General features: G+C 37.0%; 1 protein-coding gene across 1 annotated transcript in view; it reads right to left on the bottom strand.

Moving 5' to 3' along the window:
- Nucleotides 1-17,323, bottom strand: part of ERICH6 (glutamate rich 6) — a 34,914-nt gene that overhangs the window by 3,600 nt on the left and 13,991 nt on the right. Inside the window, exons 8-13 of the mRNA XM_082624204.1 lie at nt 16,040-16,197; nt 15,529-15,599; nt 14,525-14,670; nt 7,377-7,462; nt 5,219-5,374; nt 2,538-2,766 (exon numbers count right to left, since the gene is read on the bottom strand). Coding sequence (XP_082480330.1) covers nt 2,538-2,766; nt 5,219-5,374; nt 7,377-7,462; nt 14,525-14,670; nt 15,529-15,599; nt 16,040-16,197 — 846 coding nt within the window. The remainder of the gene's footprint in view (nt 1-2,537; nt 2,767-5,218; nt 5,375-7,376; nt 7,463-14,524; nt 14,671-15,528; nt 15,600-16,039; nt 16,198-17,323) is intronic.

Raw genomic sequence — 17,323 nt, forward strand, 5'->3', positions numbered from 1 at the left:
CTGAAAGAAAGCAGTTGCCATTTCCTAAGATGGAGAAGACCCAAGGTAGAGCACGCTTTCAAATGTCATTTTGCTCTGTGAAGTTTCTAATGCCCTTTAGACACCCAGATGGAGATGGAGGGTTGGAATCAGATCTGCAAGTTTAGAGTTCCTGGGAGATCCACCTGGAGATAAATGGAGGGGTCATCAGCAAGCAGATGGTATTTCAGGACAGAAAACTAATGAGATCACCTAGGGAGTGAGTATAGCTAGAGAAAAGATGAGCCCAACGACAAGCGCTGGAGCCCCTCAATATTTAGAAAAAGGCGGGGGTGAAGAAAATAGGCAAAGAAAAATGAGAAGGAGTAGCCCTTGAGGTAGAAGTAAAATCAAGGGAGAGTAGGTCCTGGAAGCAAGGGAGGAAACACTTCTAGGGGGAGGAAGTGAGCAACTGTGCCCAATGCCGCTGAGAAGGGATTAGATTCAACATAAATTAACTATAGTACATAGGAAATATTACATAGCAACAGAATAGACAAATATGCTTGGATATGTAGACATGAAAGGATCTTTAACACATGTTAAATGGAAAACAAAAACAAATAGAACAAGCCTAATAATACAATCAGTGTAGTCTGATCCAATTTTTATCTTAAAAAGATGTATGTGAATAATTTATAAGTACATAGAAAAGAGAAGTACACACCAAATTTTCACCAAAGTACACACCAAATTTTGGTGATTACCTTTGGGAAGAGAATTAGAAGAAAGGATGAAGGGGGGTATCTCATTTTTTAACTTTATATTTCTGTATTACTTGAATCTTCAAATATGAGAATGTATTCACATATCACTTTTGGAATTTTAAAAAAATGAAAGGGTGATCATGAGGATGATGAGAAAAGCAATCTTTTTTTTTTTTTTTTTTTGCGGTACGCGGGCCTCTCACTGCTGTGGCCTCTCCCGTTGCAGAGCACAGGCTCCGGACGCGCAGGCTCAGCTGCCATGGCTCACGGGCCCAGCCGCTCCGCGGCACGTGGGATCCTCCCGGACCAGGGCACGAACCCGTGTCCCCTGCGTCGGCAGGCGGACCCCCAACCACTGCGCCACCAGGGAAGCCCAGCAATCATTTTTAACATCAAATTCTTTCGCACCAACTCTTTTTTCTGATTAAAATTCATTTCGAAGGAGGGAGGTGAGGAGAAAGAGAAAGCATTTTTGACATTCTTGGTAAAAATCCATTTACCATGAACGTAATGAACCAAAAACAGGCTATATTGTAAATTTCTAACCAAGGAAGAAGCTTGTTTGGAGCCTGACAGCTGACTGCAGTAGCCCGACTGACTGGAAGTAGCTCAAACAGTGCTTATTAGCACATTGTAGACCCTCGCTCCATGTTGGCTGAATCGGAAGTCTCCTTTTTGCTTGGCGTTTGTGAAATATCCCTGCCTGTGTGGGGTCCTGAAGTCATATTTCCACTTACTTAAACGTATAGACTTTTTAGAAGCTGAAGACATCTTTGAAGTTTGGAACAGTCTCTTCCTTGAATAATTGATGAAACAAGGTCCTCAGAGTTTAGGGGACTTATTCAAAGTCACATACTATATATGCTCTCTATGTGACATAGATCTCTATTTATATCTTTCTCTACATGCCTACATATATTTCAGCTTTACTGAGGTATAACTGACAAACTACGTCTCTACTGAGCTATCATTTGCTGAGTACTTAGTCAGTTCCAAGCACCATGCTAAGTACTTTGCATTCTCATTGAATCGTCACAGCAATCTGTAAGAGAGGAATCATTATCCCCATTTTGTAGAGGAGGGAACTGAAGTTCCAAGTTCAGCCACTTAGCTAAGTGGCAGAGATGAGGTTTGAAACTACATCTCTGTAACCCGAAGTCTGTGTTCTTAACCGTTGTGCAGCATTGCTGGTCACTGAGAGTGTACTCTGGGCCATGCCCCGGGCAGGATAAAGGAATCAGTAAGATTCTGTCCTGCAGGAGCTCACCATCCAGTAGGAAAGACAGCCAAGAAGGCAAGTAAGGCACATGGTTCAGCAAGTGCAGGGACAGAGGTGAGTACACGGACAACCCAGAGAAGGACATTTTCGACCCTGATTGGACAAAGGGCTAGGAGCTCTGGGAAGTGTTTCCAAGGAGATGGGGGCTTGTGCTGGGTCTTGAACATGGTCAGAGCCCAGGTCTCCTGACTCAGCCAGGCGCTTTCTGCTAGAGCACAGAGAAAACTAAACCCAGTACAAAATCCCAAAACCAAACCCCCAAAGCTGCACTACCTCAGTCAGAGAGTAAACACTCAGTAAATGTTATTTGGAATCAAGTCTGAACTAAAAGTTATTTCTGAGGAAGAAAAAACAGTAAGGTTGCCTCAATTCCATATGAAACTTTCACTATGTGTTTTTTCATTGAACTCCAAAATTCCCAGTAGTGCACAGTGGATTACACACAAGTATAATCTATCAGTAATAACACTAACAAACATTGCTTTACTCTTATTATTCTAAATGCTTTCAACTGTTTATAAAAATGTACCTACCTTCACTTTGGTTCCGACACTGATTCTCGCCTGTTGGCCCATTGCTAGAAAAGTGATTGAAATCTTGTCTTGTTCTAAGATGCGGATTCCAACATAATGGTTCAAAGCCAGAAAGATAGGTTTAAATGAAACAAAGGGTGAGGAAGTGACGGAACTTGACCAATTCCAAGCCCTTACTCTGTTGCCAGCTTGATCTGAACATTGACCGCCCAAGATATTGATGTATACCCTGGACAGAAAGGAAATTAAAAATCATAAACAGTAACATTATAATTCAACCTTGAATGAGCCCACTCACTTGCTAACCAAAGGGAATAGCAGTTTATACTAGCCGATAGCATATGAATAGTGGAAAACCTCAGATAATCTTAGGAGCAATAATACCGTGACCGAATTATATACTAATTTGAAGTACTGGGTATGGTTTAAGATGTAGTAATAAACCAAAATGGGTCCAAAGGCTGGAACCAGGATGGTAAAGCGATCTGGAAAATGATGTGCTGGGGAGGGTGAAGAGGGAGCACAGAAGGTTTAGTTTGGATAAGAAGAAATACGGGAGAGCAGGCTCCACCTGGAAGAGGGGAGAAGACTCGTACTTAGATTTTCCCTGTGTCAAAATGAAGATCAGTGAGTGTAAGTTCTGGGAAAGGCCAAATTGGCCTCAATACAGAGACCTGTTTTCTAACAGTACCCAGCAACTGGGGACCAGGAGTCCTTCTAGGAGGCCTCTCATCAGGGCCAGTGTGGGCAGGAGAGGCTCAGGGATCATCTCTGAGATCACTGTAGTTTAGAAAAGTTTGGTAATGGAGCAGAAGGGGGAACTAAGGCCAGCAGGGCCTCCCCAATCTCTTAAGAGTTGTTAATGCTACATTTTACCACATTCCCTACAGATGTAGCCCTGCACAATCTGAGATCTAGTGGCACCAGTGACTGCCATCCTACTCTATGAGCTCCTTTGCATACCCTCTCACTTTCTTCCATCTGGGGTCACCATCTCTTTCTCGAGGAGAGAGGATAGGTAGAGTTCTGGGTACTTAGCTGGCTTAACTTGATAATAAATTATTATTTTTTAAACCAGATGAATTGGCCAGGAGGGCTCCCTAGAGTAAGGTAACTCACATCATATTTTCCCAGCTTTGATGAGTGGCAGTAATCTGATAACAAAAGTACAACTGAGATATTGAGATGATTATCTTTGTATCTGGGAGGAGGGAGATTTAGTTTTATCTTGGTAGGTGGGTGAAAATAACATTTGGCTAAAATTATCTAGATAAATTGTTTAATAAACTTTCTTTGAGTCTATGCCATGTACAGATACATGTTACGTAGTGGCAAAGGTGCAGGGTGTGTCTTCAAGGGACTTCAGTCCCGCAGGGGAGGTGGGCTTGCTACACAAGAAGCAGTGAGAGGGGCTATGAGAGTGTCAAGGAGTCATGCCAGAGGGCCCAGGAGTTCAGTCGGTGGCTGGGAGGTCTTTGCTGTTAAAGGGAGAAGTCCTAGAAGCCAGTGAATATCTGGTGACAATTGATATAGTGCCCCACCAGATGAGATGCAGAGCTGCTACTGAACCCTGAAGGATAAGCAGAAAGTCTCCAATAGACTTGGAGGTAATGGATTGACTACTGCTTTGAACTAAAAGTACAAATATCTCCCTGTGTCCTAACTTTCTCAAGTACTGGCAGAGTGTTCAAACTTTTGTCAATTATTGGCAGAGTGTCTCAAGATAAGATTGTTATACCTGTAAATAAGTTAAAGGGAGAGAATATCTCTTTCTGAAAATCTTCAAAAGGTTAAATTGTATTTGAAGTTAGAACCCAAATTTCACTTTCTCAGACTAAATGAAATAATAGGAAGTCACAGAGTGTATAAGTTAGTAGATCGAAGGCATTAGGACCTTCATTTCTCTAGAGATTTTGTTTGTATATTATTGTTGTTGGTTGCGGCTATGGGAAGCCTACTTGTTAGGGATATATCTCAAACAGTAACAACACAGTATGGCAGCTGTCCATTGCGAATTATTTCCATAGATGAAGCCAGGATAACATTATCAGGGCATAGCCTCTGGAGAGACTGCCTGGGTTCATATCGCAGATCCCTAGGGTGGCCATATAATTAGAGATTTTTTTCTAATATTAAAATTGTATAGTTTATATTTTCTTTCTGTTTATAGAAAAAAATATGATGAGCTTTGTTTTACCTAGTTGCCTGGGATTTTTCCACTAAGCAGCATATGGAATGACATAAATCAAAAATTTATCTGAGTTGAACATTACTATTAGTTGAACATAACATTACTAAAGACCACTAATATAAATAAATCTTCTTAAAGCTATTTTTGTCCTTCTAGTTATAAGATGAATAAGATCTGGGGATCTAATGTATAGCATAGTGATTATAGTTAACACTGTATTAAAAACTTGAAAGTTGCTAAGAGAGTATATCTTAAATGTTCTCAACACAAAAAAGAAATGGTAATTATGTGACATGTTGCCAGTGTTAGCTAATGCTATAGAGGTAATCACTCTGCACCATATAAGTGTATCAAATCAACACGCTGTACACTTTTAACTTACACAGTATATGTCAATTATATCTCAATAAAGTTGAAAAAATAAAAGGAAAAATAAAATTTCACAAAACCCGAGAAACAAAATGACAGCAGGAGGAGCCTAGAAGCCTACCAGACATTTCCATTGGGATGATAGCAGGAACTTCTACCCGAAGAATCTAGCACTGCCAGGATTGCAGGGTTAGTGGGCATGTCTTCTTGGACTATGCAAGTGAAGCCATTTATCTTATTGGGCACTCGGATGATGGCTAGGTTTCCAGATGGGTAGCTGAGATCAGATAAGGTCATTTGAGTTATTCTAATGGTCTTTATACTGGGAATAAATTCAATTTATAAGAGAGCCCTTTGAAACTATAAAGCATTCTGAAAATGGGAGGGTTATTACAAAATAATTTCATGCTTTTTATGTGGATCAAAATATATTTATGAGACACAAAAATCCTCAATAAAAATACCAGCAAATGGAATCTAGCAACATATAAAAAGGATTATGTACCATGACAAAGTGGAGTTTATCCCAGGAATGCAAGGTTGGTTTACCATCTAAAAATAAATTAATGAAACATACTATATTGATAGAATAAAGAGCAAAAAACAGATGCTCATCTCAATAGATGCAGAAAAAGCATCTGACAAAATCCAATACCTTTTCATGATAAATGACTCAATGAACTAGGAATAGAAGGGAGCCTCCTCAACCTGACAAAGAATGTCTAACAAAACCCCAGAGCTAACATCATACTTAATGATGAAAGACTAGGTGTTTTCCCCCTAAGATCAGGAACTAAACAAAAATGTTCCCTCTTTCCACTGCTGTTCAACCTCACGCTGGAGGTTCCAGTCAGGAAAATTTTGTGAAAGAAAAAGAAATGAAGACATTCAGATTGGAAATGGAAGAAGTAAAACTATCTCTATTTGTAGATAACATGCTCTTGTATGTAGAAAATCCTACGGAATCTACAAAATAATGTTAGAACTAACAAAAGAGTTCAGTAGGGTTGTAGGCTAAAAGATCAATATATAAAAATAAGTTGTATTTCTATACACTAACAGTGAACATTATGAAAATGAAATTAAAATAATTCCACTTACAATAGCATCAAAAAGTGTAAAATATACTGAGGATAATTCACTGACTGTTAATATTCAGTCCTATCTCAGCTGATCGGAAGTCCAGAGGTGAAGTAAACACAAAATTGATTCTGAATCATTTTGAAAATCAGCCATAGCCTTCAAAGGAGTGAAAACGAATTAAAGCCAGGGCAGGAAATGATAACTAATGATACAAGCTGGGGAAGTTATTTAAAATTTTTTGATATAATTAAAACAAAAAACCTACACGCTTTCTCAAAGGGCCTAGGGAGCTAAAACTTCATTACACTTCCTATGCCATGAAAGCCATTTTTCTGGTTTCTTACTGGGGTTTGACTAAACATTTAGGCAACTATGACTAAAAATGACTTTCTCCTACAAAATGAGGCCCTTGGTTTGCCAAAAAATCCTCATTTCATAGTTTTGTTTTGTTTTACTTTCCTGGAGATATTAAATGGCCTTTGGGTCAAAATAGCAAATGGTCTGACCATCAGGCTGAAGTTCAAGTGATCAATACTGAGTGTTCCATAAAATGGATATTGAATTTTTAATTTAAAAATATTAAAAAATAACATGCTGCTCATGGATGTGTAAACTGGTACACATTTTCTGGGGGGCAAAATCTATTAAACCTTTAAAATGTCCATAATTTCTTACCCAGAATTTCTATCCCTAGGTATTTAATTCAAGGAAGTAAGTGATAAGTGTGCAGCGAAGTATGCACAAAGCTGTTCATGTAGCTGTTGTATAAAACAGCCAAAAATTGTGAAACCACTTTTGATTAGTAATAGGGGATAGATGAAAGGAATTACAGTACATCACTGTGATGGAATGCCATGTGCTTATAAAGATGGTGTTGTATCTCTATATTTATTGCATATTATATACTCATAACATTTATGAGTATTTACTGTATAATATTGTATAATATTATGTAAAGGGAGCAAGTTATAAAATATGAATAACTAGTTGAAGAATTAATTTTTAAAGAATTATATAATTACTCAGGAAAAAAGTGAGGCAAGATGTATAAAAAGATGTTAACAGCTTTGCTCTGGGTGGTAGGATTTGGTAATAACTATTTTTTTTTCTTCATATTTTTCAATCTATTTTTTCTTTGTCTTTCTTTTTGTGAAGAAATAAAGCTAACGAAAATAAGTTGTTGAAAGAAAGGATACAATATTTGTGTTGTCCCGTCTGGAAATGAAGTCAGAAACTTGCTCCCATGTTTGTAGTGCTTTTCAAAGAGCTCATTTGTCATGATCTATACACCGTAGAAAACAAAAGCACAGTTACATGATGACAACAGACATCCTTTGCTTGCTAGACACTCACACAAACCATTTCTTAAATTTTTGATCCTGAATCAGCAACAGGGAACAATCCTTAGGAATCATTAAAGATTGTCCCTAACCCCTGCAGATAACCTGATTAAACCTTTCTGGCAGGAATCTGACATTACTTATCTGTTTCAAGAGTGTTTTGGGTTTTTTTTTGTCTTTATTTAAAAATTAAAAACAATTTTTATTCAATAGAACAAGATAGAAGAGAGTGCTCAGGCTTCAGTCAGAGTTCTATTTTAAGTAATCGTCATCATCATAACAGCAAACACTTAAAAAGAACTTATCATATGGTAGGTAATTTTTTTAATTGAAATATAGTTGATGTGCAATATTATATAAGTTTCAGGCGAACAACATAGTGATTCACAATTTTTAAAGGTTGTACTTCATTTATAGTTATAAAATATTGGCTATATTCTCTGTGCTGTACAATATATACTTGTAGCTTATCTATTTTATACATAGCAGTTTGTACCTCTTAACCCCCTACCCCTATCTTGCCCCTCCCCACTTCCCTCTCCCCACTAGAAAATACTAGTTTGTTCTCCATGTCTGTGAGTCTGTTTTCTTTTTTGTTATATTCACTAGTTTGTTTTCTTTTAGATTCTACATATAAATGATATAATGCAGTATTTGTCTTTCTCCGACTTATTTCACTTAGCCAAATACCCTCCATCCATGTTGTTGCAAATGGCAAAATTTCATTCTTTTTTATGTCTGAGTAGTATTCTCACATATATGTGTGTATGTGTGTTTTATACACACACACACACACACACACACACACACACACACCCCACATCTTCTTTATCTATTTGTTGATGGACACTTAGGTTGCTTCCATATCTTGGCTATTGTAAAAAATGCTGCTATGAACATTGGGGTGCATGTATGTTTTCGAATTAGTGTTTTCATTTTTTTCAGATATACACCAAAGAGTGCAATTGCTGGGTCATACAGTAGTTCTATTTTTAGTTTTTTAGGAACCTCCATACTGTTTTCTACAGTGGCTGTACCAATGTACATTCCCACTAACAGTGCACAAGGGTTCCCTTTTCTCCACATCCTTGTCAACATTTGTTATTTGCGTTATTTTTGATGACAGCCATTCTGACAGGTGTGAGGTGATATCTCGTGGTTTTAATTTGCATTTCCCTGATGATTAATGATGTTGGCCATCTGTATGTCTTCTTTAAAAAATGCCTATTCAGGTCTTATGCCAATTTTTCAATCAGGTTTATTTTTTATTTATCTACTTTTACTTTATATGCATATTGTTACAAAAACAAAAGAAGATTAAAAAAAAAACCCAGCCCTAGCACAGTGGAGATATTCTGTGTCCAGGTTGTAGTGGTGATTACATAACTGTCCAAATTAATGGAGCTGTACATATAAGAAGGTGAGTTTTACTATAAATTACACTTCAATAAACTGACTTTACACTCCAGTATAAGCTGCAGCATCTGGTGTCTTTTCAAGGTTGCTCTTGAAGTTCATTTGAGAAAAACACTAGTGGAATATGGGAAGATGAAGAAAGAAATACAAAGAGATATTCCTTGTACCTCTAAGCTTAACTATTTTACTTTCTATGTAATACTCAATAGGGGAATGAATTTGTAGCCAACAATGTTTTATTTTTTTATTTTTTATAGACATGTCTTTTTTTAAAAATTAACTTATTTTGGCTGCATTGGGTCTTCGTTGCTGCACACAGGCTTTCTCTAGTTGCGGCGAGCGGGGGCTACTCTTTGTTGCAGTGCGCGGGCTTCTCATTGCAGTGGCTTCTCTTGTTGCGGAGCACGGGCTCTAGGCACGCGGGCTTCAGTAGTTATCCTCGCGGACTCTAGAGTGCAGGCTCAGTAGTTGTGGCGCACGGGCTTAGCTGCTCCATGGCATGTGGGATCTTCCCGGACCAGGGCTCGAACCCGTGTTCCCTGCATTGGCAGGCGGATTCTTAACCAGTGTGCCACCAGGGAAGCCCCCAACAGTGTTTTAAAATGAACTAAAGATTCAGTTGAATTCTGTTTCTTCCTAATCTTGAATTGTAATAAAATGAATACAAGAATTCCTAGGGCTAAACAATGAAACAATCTAAATTTTCATGTAAATGTTGCCATTTATTTTGAAAGATAATACATTTTTCACTTTTATGAAATATAAAATACATTCAGATAAGCACTAAAATATGCTCTTTTGTTAATGAGTAATTATAATGTGAACACCCATGTTATCACCATCTGGGTCAAGAAATAGAACAATGTTGATACTCTAGAAGTTCCCTCTGTGCTACCCCTAAGTCAGTGTTCTGTAATCTCTAAACAATATAGTTTAATTTTTCCCATTTTGAATTTTACATAAATGGAATCGAACATTATGAATTTTTAATACTTTGTTTCTTTTAGTCAACATTATGTTTGTAAGATTCATACACGTCCGAGTGGGTAGTTGTAGTCTAATTACTTCCATTTGTGTATAGGATTGTCTTGTATGACTTCATCATTATTTACTTATCCATTCTATTGTTAATGGATATCTGGGTTGTTCCCAGTTTTTGGCTTATAAACAATGATACTCTGAACTGTCTTTTGCATGTATGCTGGTACCCAGTTACTCTCAGATCTTATACCCAGAGATAGAATTGCTGAACCCCAAGATATGCCTCTCTCTCACTTTACAAGGTACTGCCAAAATGATTTTCAAGTTGTACCAATTTGCATTCCCACTAGAGGCAAATAATAGGGACTGTTATTCTATATCCTTTCCAACACTCAGTAATATTAGACTTTACAATTTTTTTTTTTTGCCAATGTTATAGGTATGTGCTGATCTCTAATTGTGGTTTCAGTTTTCCTCTCCCAGGTTACTAATGAGGTTGAACACCTTTTCATATGTTTATTGATCATTTGAGTTTTCTCCTTGGAGAAGTGGTCAAGTTTTTTTAAGTTCATTTTTCTATTAGGTAGACTTTTTTTTCATGTAGATTTATAAAAGTTCTTTATACATTTAGGATAAAAGCCCTTTGTATATCATATGTGCTGCAAAATATCTCCCTTCTTGGCTTGTCTTTCAAATTTTAATTTTTTTAAATATTTATTTATTTGGTTGCACCAGGTCTTAGTTGCAGCAGTTGGGCTCCTTAGTTGTGGCTCACCTGCTCCTTAGTTGCAGCTCACTGGCTCCTTAGTTGTGGCATGCACGTGGGATCTAGTTCCCTGACCTGGGATCGAACCCGGGCCCCCTGCATTGGGAGCACGGAGTCTTAACCACTGTGCCACCAGGGAAGTCCCCCAAATTTTAAGTTTAATTTATCAACTACTTTATGGATACTGCTTTTCAAAATTGGTTAGTAAATCTTCCCCTAACCTGAAGTAATAAAGCTAGTCTCCTATTTAAAAAAAAAATCATTGTAGTTTTGCATTTCACATTTAGGTCTTTAATCCGCTGGAACTGATTTTTATATGATGTGAGGCATGATTCCAATTTCATTAAAAAATATGGATATCCGATTGTCCCAGCAGTATGTATTAGAAAGATTCTCCTTTCTCCATTACTGTGCAGTGCCACCGCTGGCATAGATCAGAAGTCTGTGTGTGCATAAATCTGATTCTGAACTATTCTGTGTCATGGATTTCTTTGTTTATCCTGCCCCAACACTACACTGTCTTAATTACTATATTTTGTAATAGATCTCAGTATCTGACAGAGCGTGTTCCCCTCCCTCCCAGGCTTCTTCTTCAAGATTGAGAGAAGCAGGCTAAAGCATCCCATTATGATTATGGATTAAATTTTTTTTCCTTTTACTTCCGTGAAATTTTGCTTTATATTTTTTGAGGCTATGTTAATAGGGGAAACATATTTTGTAACATTATACCTTTCTGGTGGATTAAAACTTCTGTCACTGTGAAGTGGTCCTCTATCTCACTGATGTTCTTTAATATTTTCATGATACATCATTTTTGTTTATTTAATCTTTTTGTATCCTTTATTTTTTATTTATTTTATTTTGTTTTTGGCTGTGTTGGGTCTTTCTTGCTGCTCACAGGCTTTCTCTAGTTGCAGCGAGCGGGGGCTACTCTTCGTTGTGGTGCGTGGGCTTCTCATTGCTGTGGCTTCTCTTGTTGTGGAGCATGGGCTTTAGGCGCACAGGCTTCAGTAGTTGCAGCACACGGGCTCAGTAGTTGTGCCTCGTGGGCTCTAGAGTGCAGGCTTAATAGTTGTGGTGCATGGACTTAGTTGCTCCACGGCATGTGGGATCTTCCCGGACCAGGGATCAAAACCCGTGTTCCCTGCACTGGCAGGCGGATTCTCAACCACTGCGCCACCAGGGAAGCCCCTATCCTTATATTTTAGATACAGTCTCTTGTAATCAGTATATGGTTGGAATTTTTCCTTAAAAAAATTGTCTGACACTCTTTGTTTATTAACTGAAGCATTTACTCTATTTACATATAACTACTGACATTCCTTGATGTGTTCTATTTGTCCTCTGTTATGTGTTTTTCTTTTCCCTTATCCTTTCTTATCTTTTGGGAGGCATTTAAAGTGAATTATTCTAATTTTTTTGCTCTGCCTCTGACAGCTTGAAAGTTATACTCTCTACTTGTTATTTTTCTGGTTACCCAAGAAATTTCAGCAAGCAAAGTTAATTTATCAAAGTCTGAGTTTAAACTATGTGTTTGCCCTTCTCCCAAACCAAGGACTTTTAGAACACTATAATTGCATTTAGCTTTCTTGCCAAATCATGTACTATTTTTTCAAGCATTTTTACTCTATACTGTTTCTTGAAAGTCCTTGAGCCATTATTATTATTATTATTGTTTTATCAGTCAACTTTTAGTTTTATACATATATCCCATGAACGCTTTTCTTTGCTCTTCATCTTTCTTGAATCTCATACTATCCAACTACACAAAGAACATTCTTTAGAATTCCTTTTAGTCAGAGGCTACTAGTGACAAACTCTGTTTTGCCAGACCATGTCTTTTGGGGGCATATTTTAATGAAAGATATTTTAACTGGATATAGGCTTCTAGACTGTTATTTTCTTTCAGCATACTGAAGACATTATACTGGCTTCCATTGTTGCTGTTGGGAGGTTATCTGATTTCTAACTGTTCTCTTTTAAATGTAAGCAGACTTCTTTTTCTCTGCTAATCTTTAGATTTTCTTTTTGTCTTTGGTGTTTTGCAGTTTCACTATACTGTGTCTAGGATTTATTTTTATTTTACTTTATTTTATTTTTTTAATTCATCCTGCTTGGGATTCATTGGGATTCTTAAATCTGTGAATAGGTCTCTTTTATCAGTTTTGGAAAATTATCATCCAGTATCTCTTCAAATACTGCCTCTGCCTGATTATCTTTTTCCTCTCCTTCTGGGATTCTGAACAAATACATTTTAGACCCCTCATTCTATTTTCATATTATACACACTTTTCTGTATTCCTTACGTTTTTTTGCCCCCATGTAAATTTTGGGGTAAATTTTGATAGTTTTCTTTTAACCTTTCTTTCAGGTCATTAGTTCTTTCTTTAGTTGGGTCTAACCTGCATTTAACTCTCATCTTTTAAGTTTTTAATTTCAGTTTTTGTATTTTTCATTTCTCGAAGTTCATTGTTTTCTTTTCAATTGTATGTCCCTTTATAGTTTTCTGTTCCCTCCATATATCTTCAAGCTGATTTTTTGTTTTCATAAACATAGTTAGATTACTTCAGTTTTCGAGGTCTTTGTAGATCTTTTCTTATTGATACTAATCCTCTGAGTTTTCAATTGTGGTGTTGAGTTTCCTTGTGTTCTTAATTATTTTTCACTGTGTGCTGGTAATTGAACTTGAAAGATAATTTGTAGGAGTGATTTCAGGGCTAGATAAGCGACCTTCCTTCAGACAGGATTTGGATTTGATTCTGTCAGAACCTCAGTTCACTGCCATGCCTTAAATTCTATATCACCCAGGAGAAACAAAACTGGTCTCAGGAGTTTAATTTCTAGGGATCTATTCTGGGGAACTATATTTAGTATAGTGTAAATTTATACACAAAGATATTGAAAGCAATGGTTAAACTATATGAAAAGACACATAGATATTAAAATGATGTTAATATAAGCTATGTAATGTCATGGAAAAATTGTTGATAATTAAGTTAAAGGGATAAAAATTACATGTGTAATATAATTACAAGTGGGTTAACAGAAACCTATGCTTAAAAGCTCTAGAACAGTGCTGTCTAATAGAACTTGTAGTGACCATAAAAATTTTCTATATCTGCCCTGCAGTATGGTTGCCTTTAGTCACACACAGCTATTTAACACTTGAAGTGTGGCTAGCATGACTGAAGAATTACATTTTATTTACTTATTTAATTTTAATTATTTTAAATTTGGATAGCCATGTGGAGTATTTGTTACCATATTGGGGAGTGCAGATCTGGATAATATTGAAATAATAATGATTTTTGGGATGTGGGTGAGACTTCTGATGATTTCCTCCCATTCTCTTTAGTTTTCTAAAGGGTTCCAAATGTTCCTTACTATACACTGATCACATTTTAAAGTAAAAAGGCTTTAACCAAAATACCCCCTCATAAAACATATGTAAAGCATTGTTATAAAGTCTAGTATAAGTTAAAAGGCCAAGTCCATACCAATTCTTTTTGACAAATAGTTAAATGTGTCATGTAGCCAAGCTGCCATATTCATCATGACAGCTTTTATAATTTTAGGTAAAACTGATTTTTTTTTTTGCGGTATGCGGGCCTCTCACTGTTGTGGCCTCTCCCGTTGCGGAGCACAGGCTCCGGACGCGCAGGCTCAGCGGCCATGGCTCACAGGCCCAGCTGCTCCGTGGCATGTGGGATCTTCCCAGACTGGGGCACGAACCCGTGTCCCCTGCATTGGCAGGCGGACTCTCAACCACTCCGCCACCAGGGAAGCCCGGTAAAACTGATTTTTAAAGAGTAGCAAATAAAAAAATTTACAAGCTAATTACCTTTCCACATGCTATCCTAGAATCACAACAAACAATGGATATATTTCTTTTGTCTAGTTGATAATCAGTTAGTTCTTCCTTAGCTGACTCTACTTCTGGAATATCCATGGAAAGTTGATAAGAAATTGTTTTAAACTGCTTTGCATCTAATGGGAAAAGAATCACATGAAATACATATATGATGTTTAAAACTTTACAAAACCTCTCTTCTAAAATGAAATTTCAAACTCTGTTATGGATGCGTTGATTCATTGGACATTTTTTTAATGGAAGAAAAATGAGGACCTCTCTCTTTTGTTTAAAAAAATGAGAAATTCTCATTTGGTTGAAAGAAAAATAATGATGATTTTCATTATGTGGAGTTTTCTGGCCTTAGGTTTAGTAGAAAACAGTTGAATACCAAGGAATTTTATACTAGGGGTTTAGTTGAAAAAAAAAATCTTCTCTAAGTATCTTTTCAATAGCTCTGAGTCATAGAGGAGGAGCCTGATGCTCAGAAATATTAAATAATTTAACCCCAATTGGGCAGCCTATGAGGAGAAAAGCAAGGACATAAATCCAGAACTTCTGATTCTAAAATCGGCGCCCCTTCAGTTGTACCAGGTACTACAGCTATACTGGCCAGCTGACCGATGGGGTCAGCTATATAAGAAAGGAATCTGATTTATTTTTGACAGATTTTCCATATCCTAGCTTGAAACAAAATGGGATGTATGTTTGATCAAACGAGAGACAATGAACTCAAAAGCTCTTTCTAGCTATCTGTAAAGTGCTCTATAGATGTTGCTAATTTATTTCAATCAATAACAACAGTGAGCTGAAGACTAAAAACTTCAAAAGCCGGATGACGGAAAAGCGGGATTTTCTGAGCCATTTTGACTGATGTATGATTTCATTTTGGGCAAAATGAAAATTTTTAATGTTATTTTTAGAATACGTCAATTTTTGCTCTTGGTCAAACATATGAGCTTTCTGATCTATAACATCAGCGTTAAGGAACTTACCTTCTTCAGAGAAAGTAGTCTGTTCTTTTGTTAATATTGCATAGTGTTTGGCCATTTGTCGCTCCTGTTTTCTACAAAATCAAAAAATATGATGCATAAGTCAAATATGTTGGAAGTTTAAAACAGTATACTATAAATTTTTACTGTTTAAACACTCTTCCTTGTTATTTTTTATCTGTTATTACTTGTGAATCAAGTCATTTACTCAGTGTGCGTGTGTTTCTACTATATTTAGTGGACAGATTTCTCCAATATAGGAATTCTGAATTGCCCTGAGAATTTGGGGTTGGCAAATTTCTACTCTTAAGTCAGTGAGTTCACTGAGTTTCTGAAATCTGACTCTTACAATGTCCACCAGGAATTGCAATAGGTTTGCTTTGGCCAATTTTTGTTTCTTCACTGGGAATGCATCTTCAAAATGATCTATTTTGAGAAAATGAGGTTCATTTTACAAAAAACTCTCTAACTAAGTGGGCCTATCTGAGTTTCAATATCAAAGGCTCACTGTTACCTCTGCAAAGCTTTTTCCTTTGCTTTGAGTCTGTCGACTTCACTGCCGTGGGCGGCATGAGGGTCAATACAGATTAATTCAGCTTTAGAGCTTTGGATTTTTTGTTTTTCCTCATAGATGTAGTCAATCAGGTTTTGGAAATAACTACAACAGGAGGTCTGAAAAACAGAGTTCATTTTCATCTCATCAGTCCTAGATGAAGATAATTACAGGAGGGAAAAAACCCAAAAAATGGTAATGGGGTTTTGGATAACAATCTATCATAACATTTTTTTGGTAACAGTTTTATTGAGATATAATTCACATATCGTACAATTCACCCATATAAAGTGTACAAGTCAATGGTTTTTAGTGTTGGGTTGGCCAAAAAGTTCGCTCAGGTTTTTCCATAACATTGTAGGAAAAACCCGAATGAACTTTTTGGCCAACCCAATATAGTCACAGAATTTTGCAACCACCACAACAATCAATTTTAGAAACTGAAACCCGTACCCATTAACAGTTACTCCTTATTCTCCTCTCCTCTCAGCCCCTGGCAGCCACTAATCTATTTACTGTCTTTATAGATTTGCCTGTTCTGTACAGTTCATATAAATGGAATCATACAACATGTGGTACTTTGTGACTTGCTTCTTTCACTTAGCATAATATTTTCATATATGTCGTAGCATGTATAAGTACTTCATTTCTTTTTATGGCTGCATAATATTTCATTGTATGGATACCCCACATTTATTTACCCTTTCATCAGTTGATAAATATCTGGGTTGTTCTCACTTTTTGGCTGTTATGAATCATGCTGCTGTGAACATTTGTATACACATTTCTGGGTGGACATATGTTGTGAATTTTCTTGGGTATATACCTAGGAAGGGAATTGTTTATTGGGTTATATGGTATCTGTATGTTTAACTTTGTGAGGAATTGCCCAACTGTTTTCCAAAGCGGCTGCATCGTTTTATATTCCCCTTCAGCAGTGTATGAGGGTTCCAGTGTCTCTACATCTTTGCTAACACTTGTTATTATCTGTCTTTTGGGTTATAGTCATCCTAGTGGGTGTGAAATTGTATTCCATTGTGGTTATGATTTGCATTGCCCTGACGGCTAACACATAACTCTCTTAAGAATGGCAATGCAGGGAATCCTCTGGCAGTGCAGTGGTTAGGATTCTGGGCTTTCACTGCCAGGGTCCCAGGTTCAATCCCTGGAGAGGGAACTAGGATCCCACAAGCCACGCGGTGCAGCCAAAAAAAAGAAAAAAGAAAAAGAAAGGCAATGCAGTGG

Source organism: Mesoplodon mirus (genome assembly GCF_964341445.2).
Source record: "Mesoplodon mirus genome assembly, chromosome: 6".
Taxonomy (NCBI): Eukaryota; Metazoa; Chordata; class Mammalia; order Artiodactyla; family Ziphiidae; genus Mesoplodon; species Mesoplodon mirus.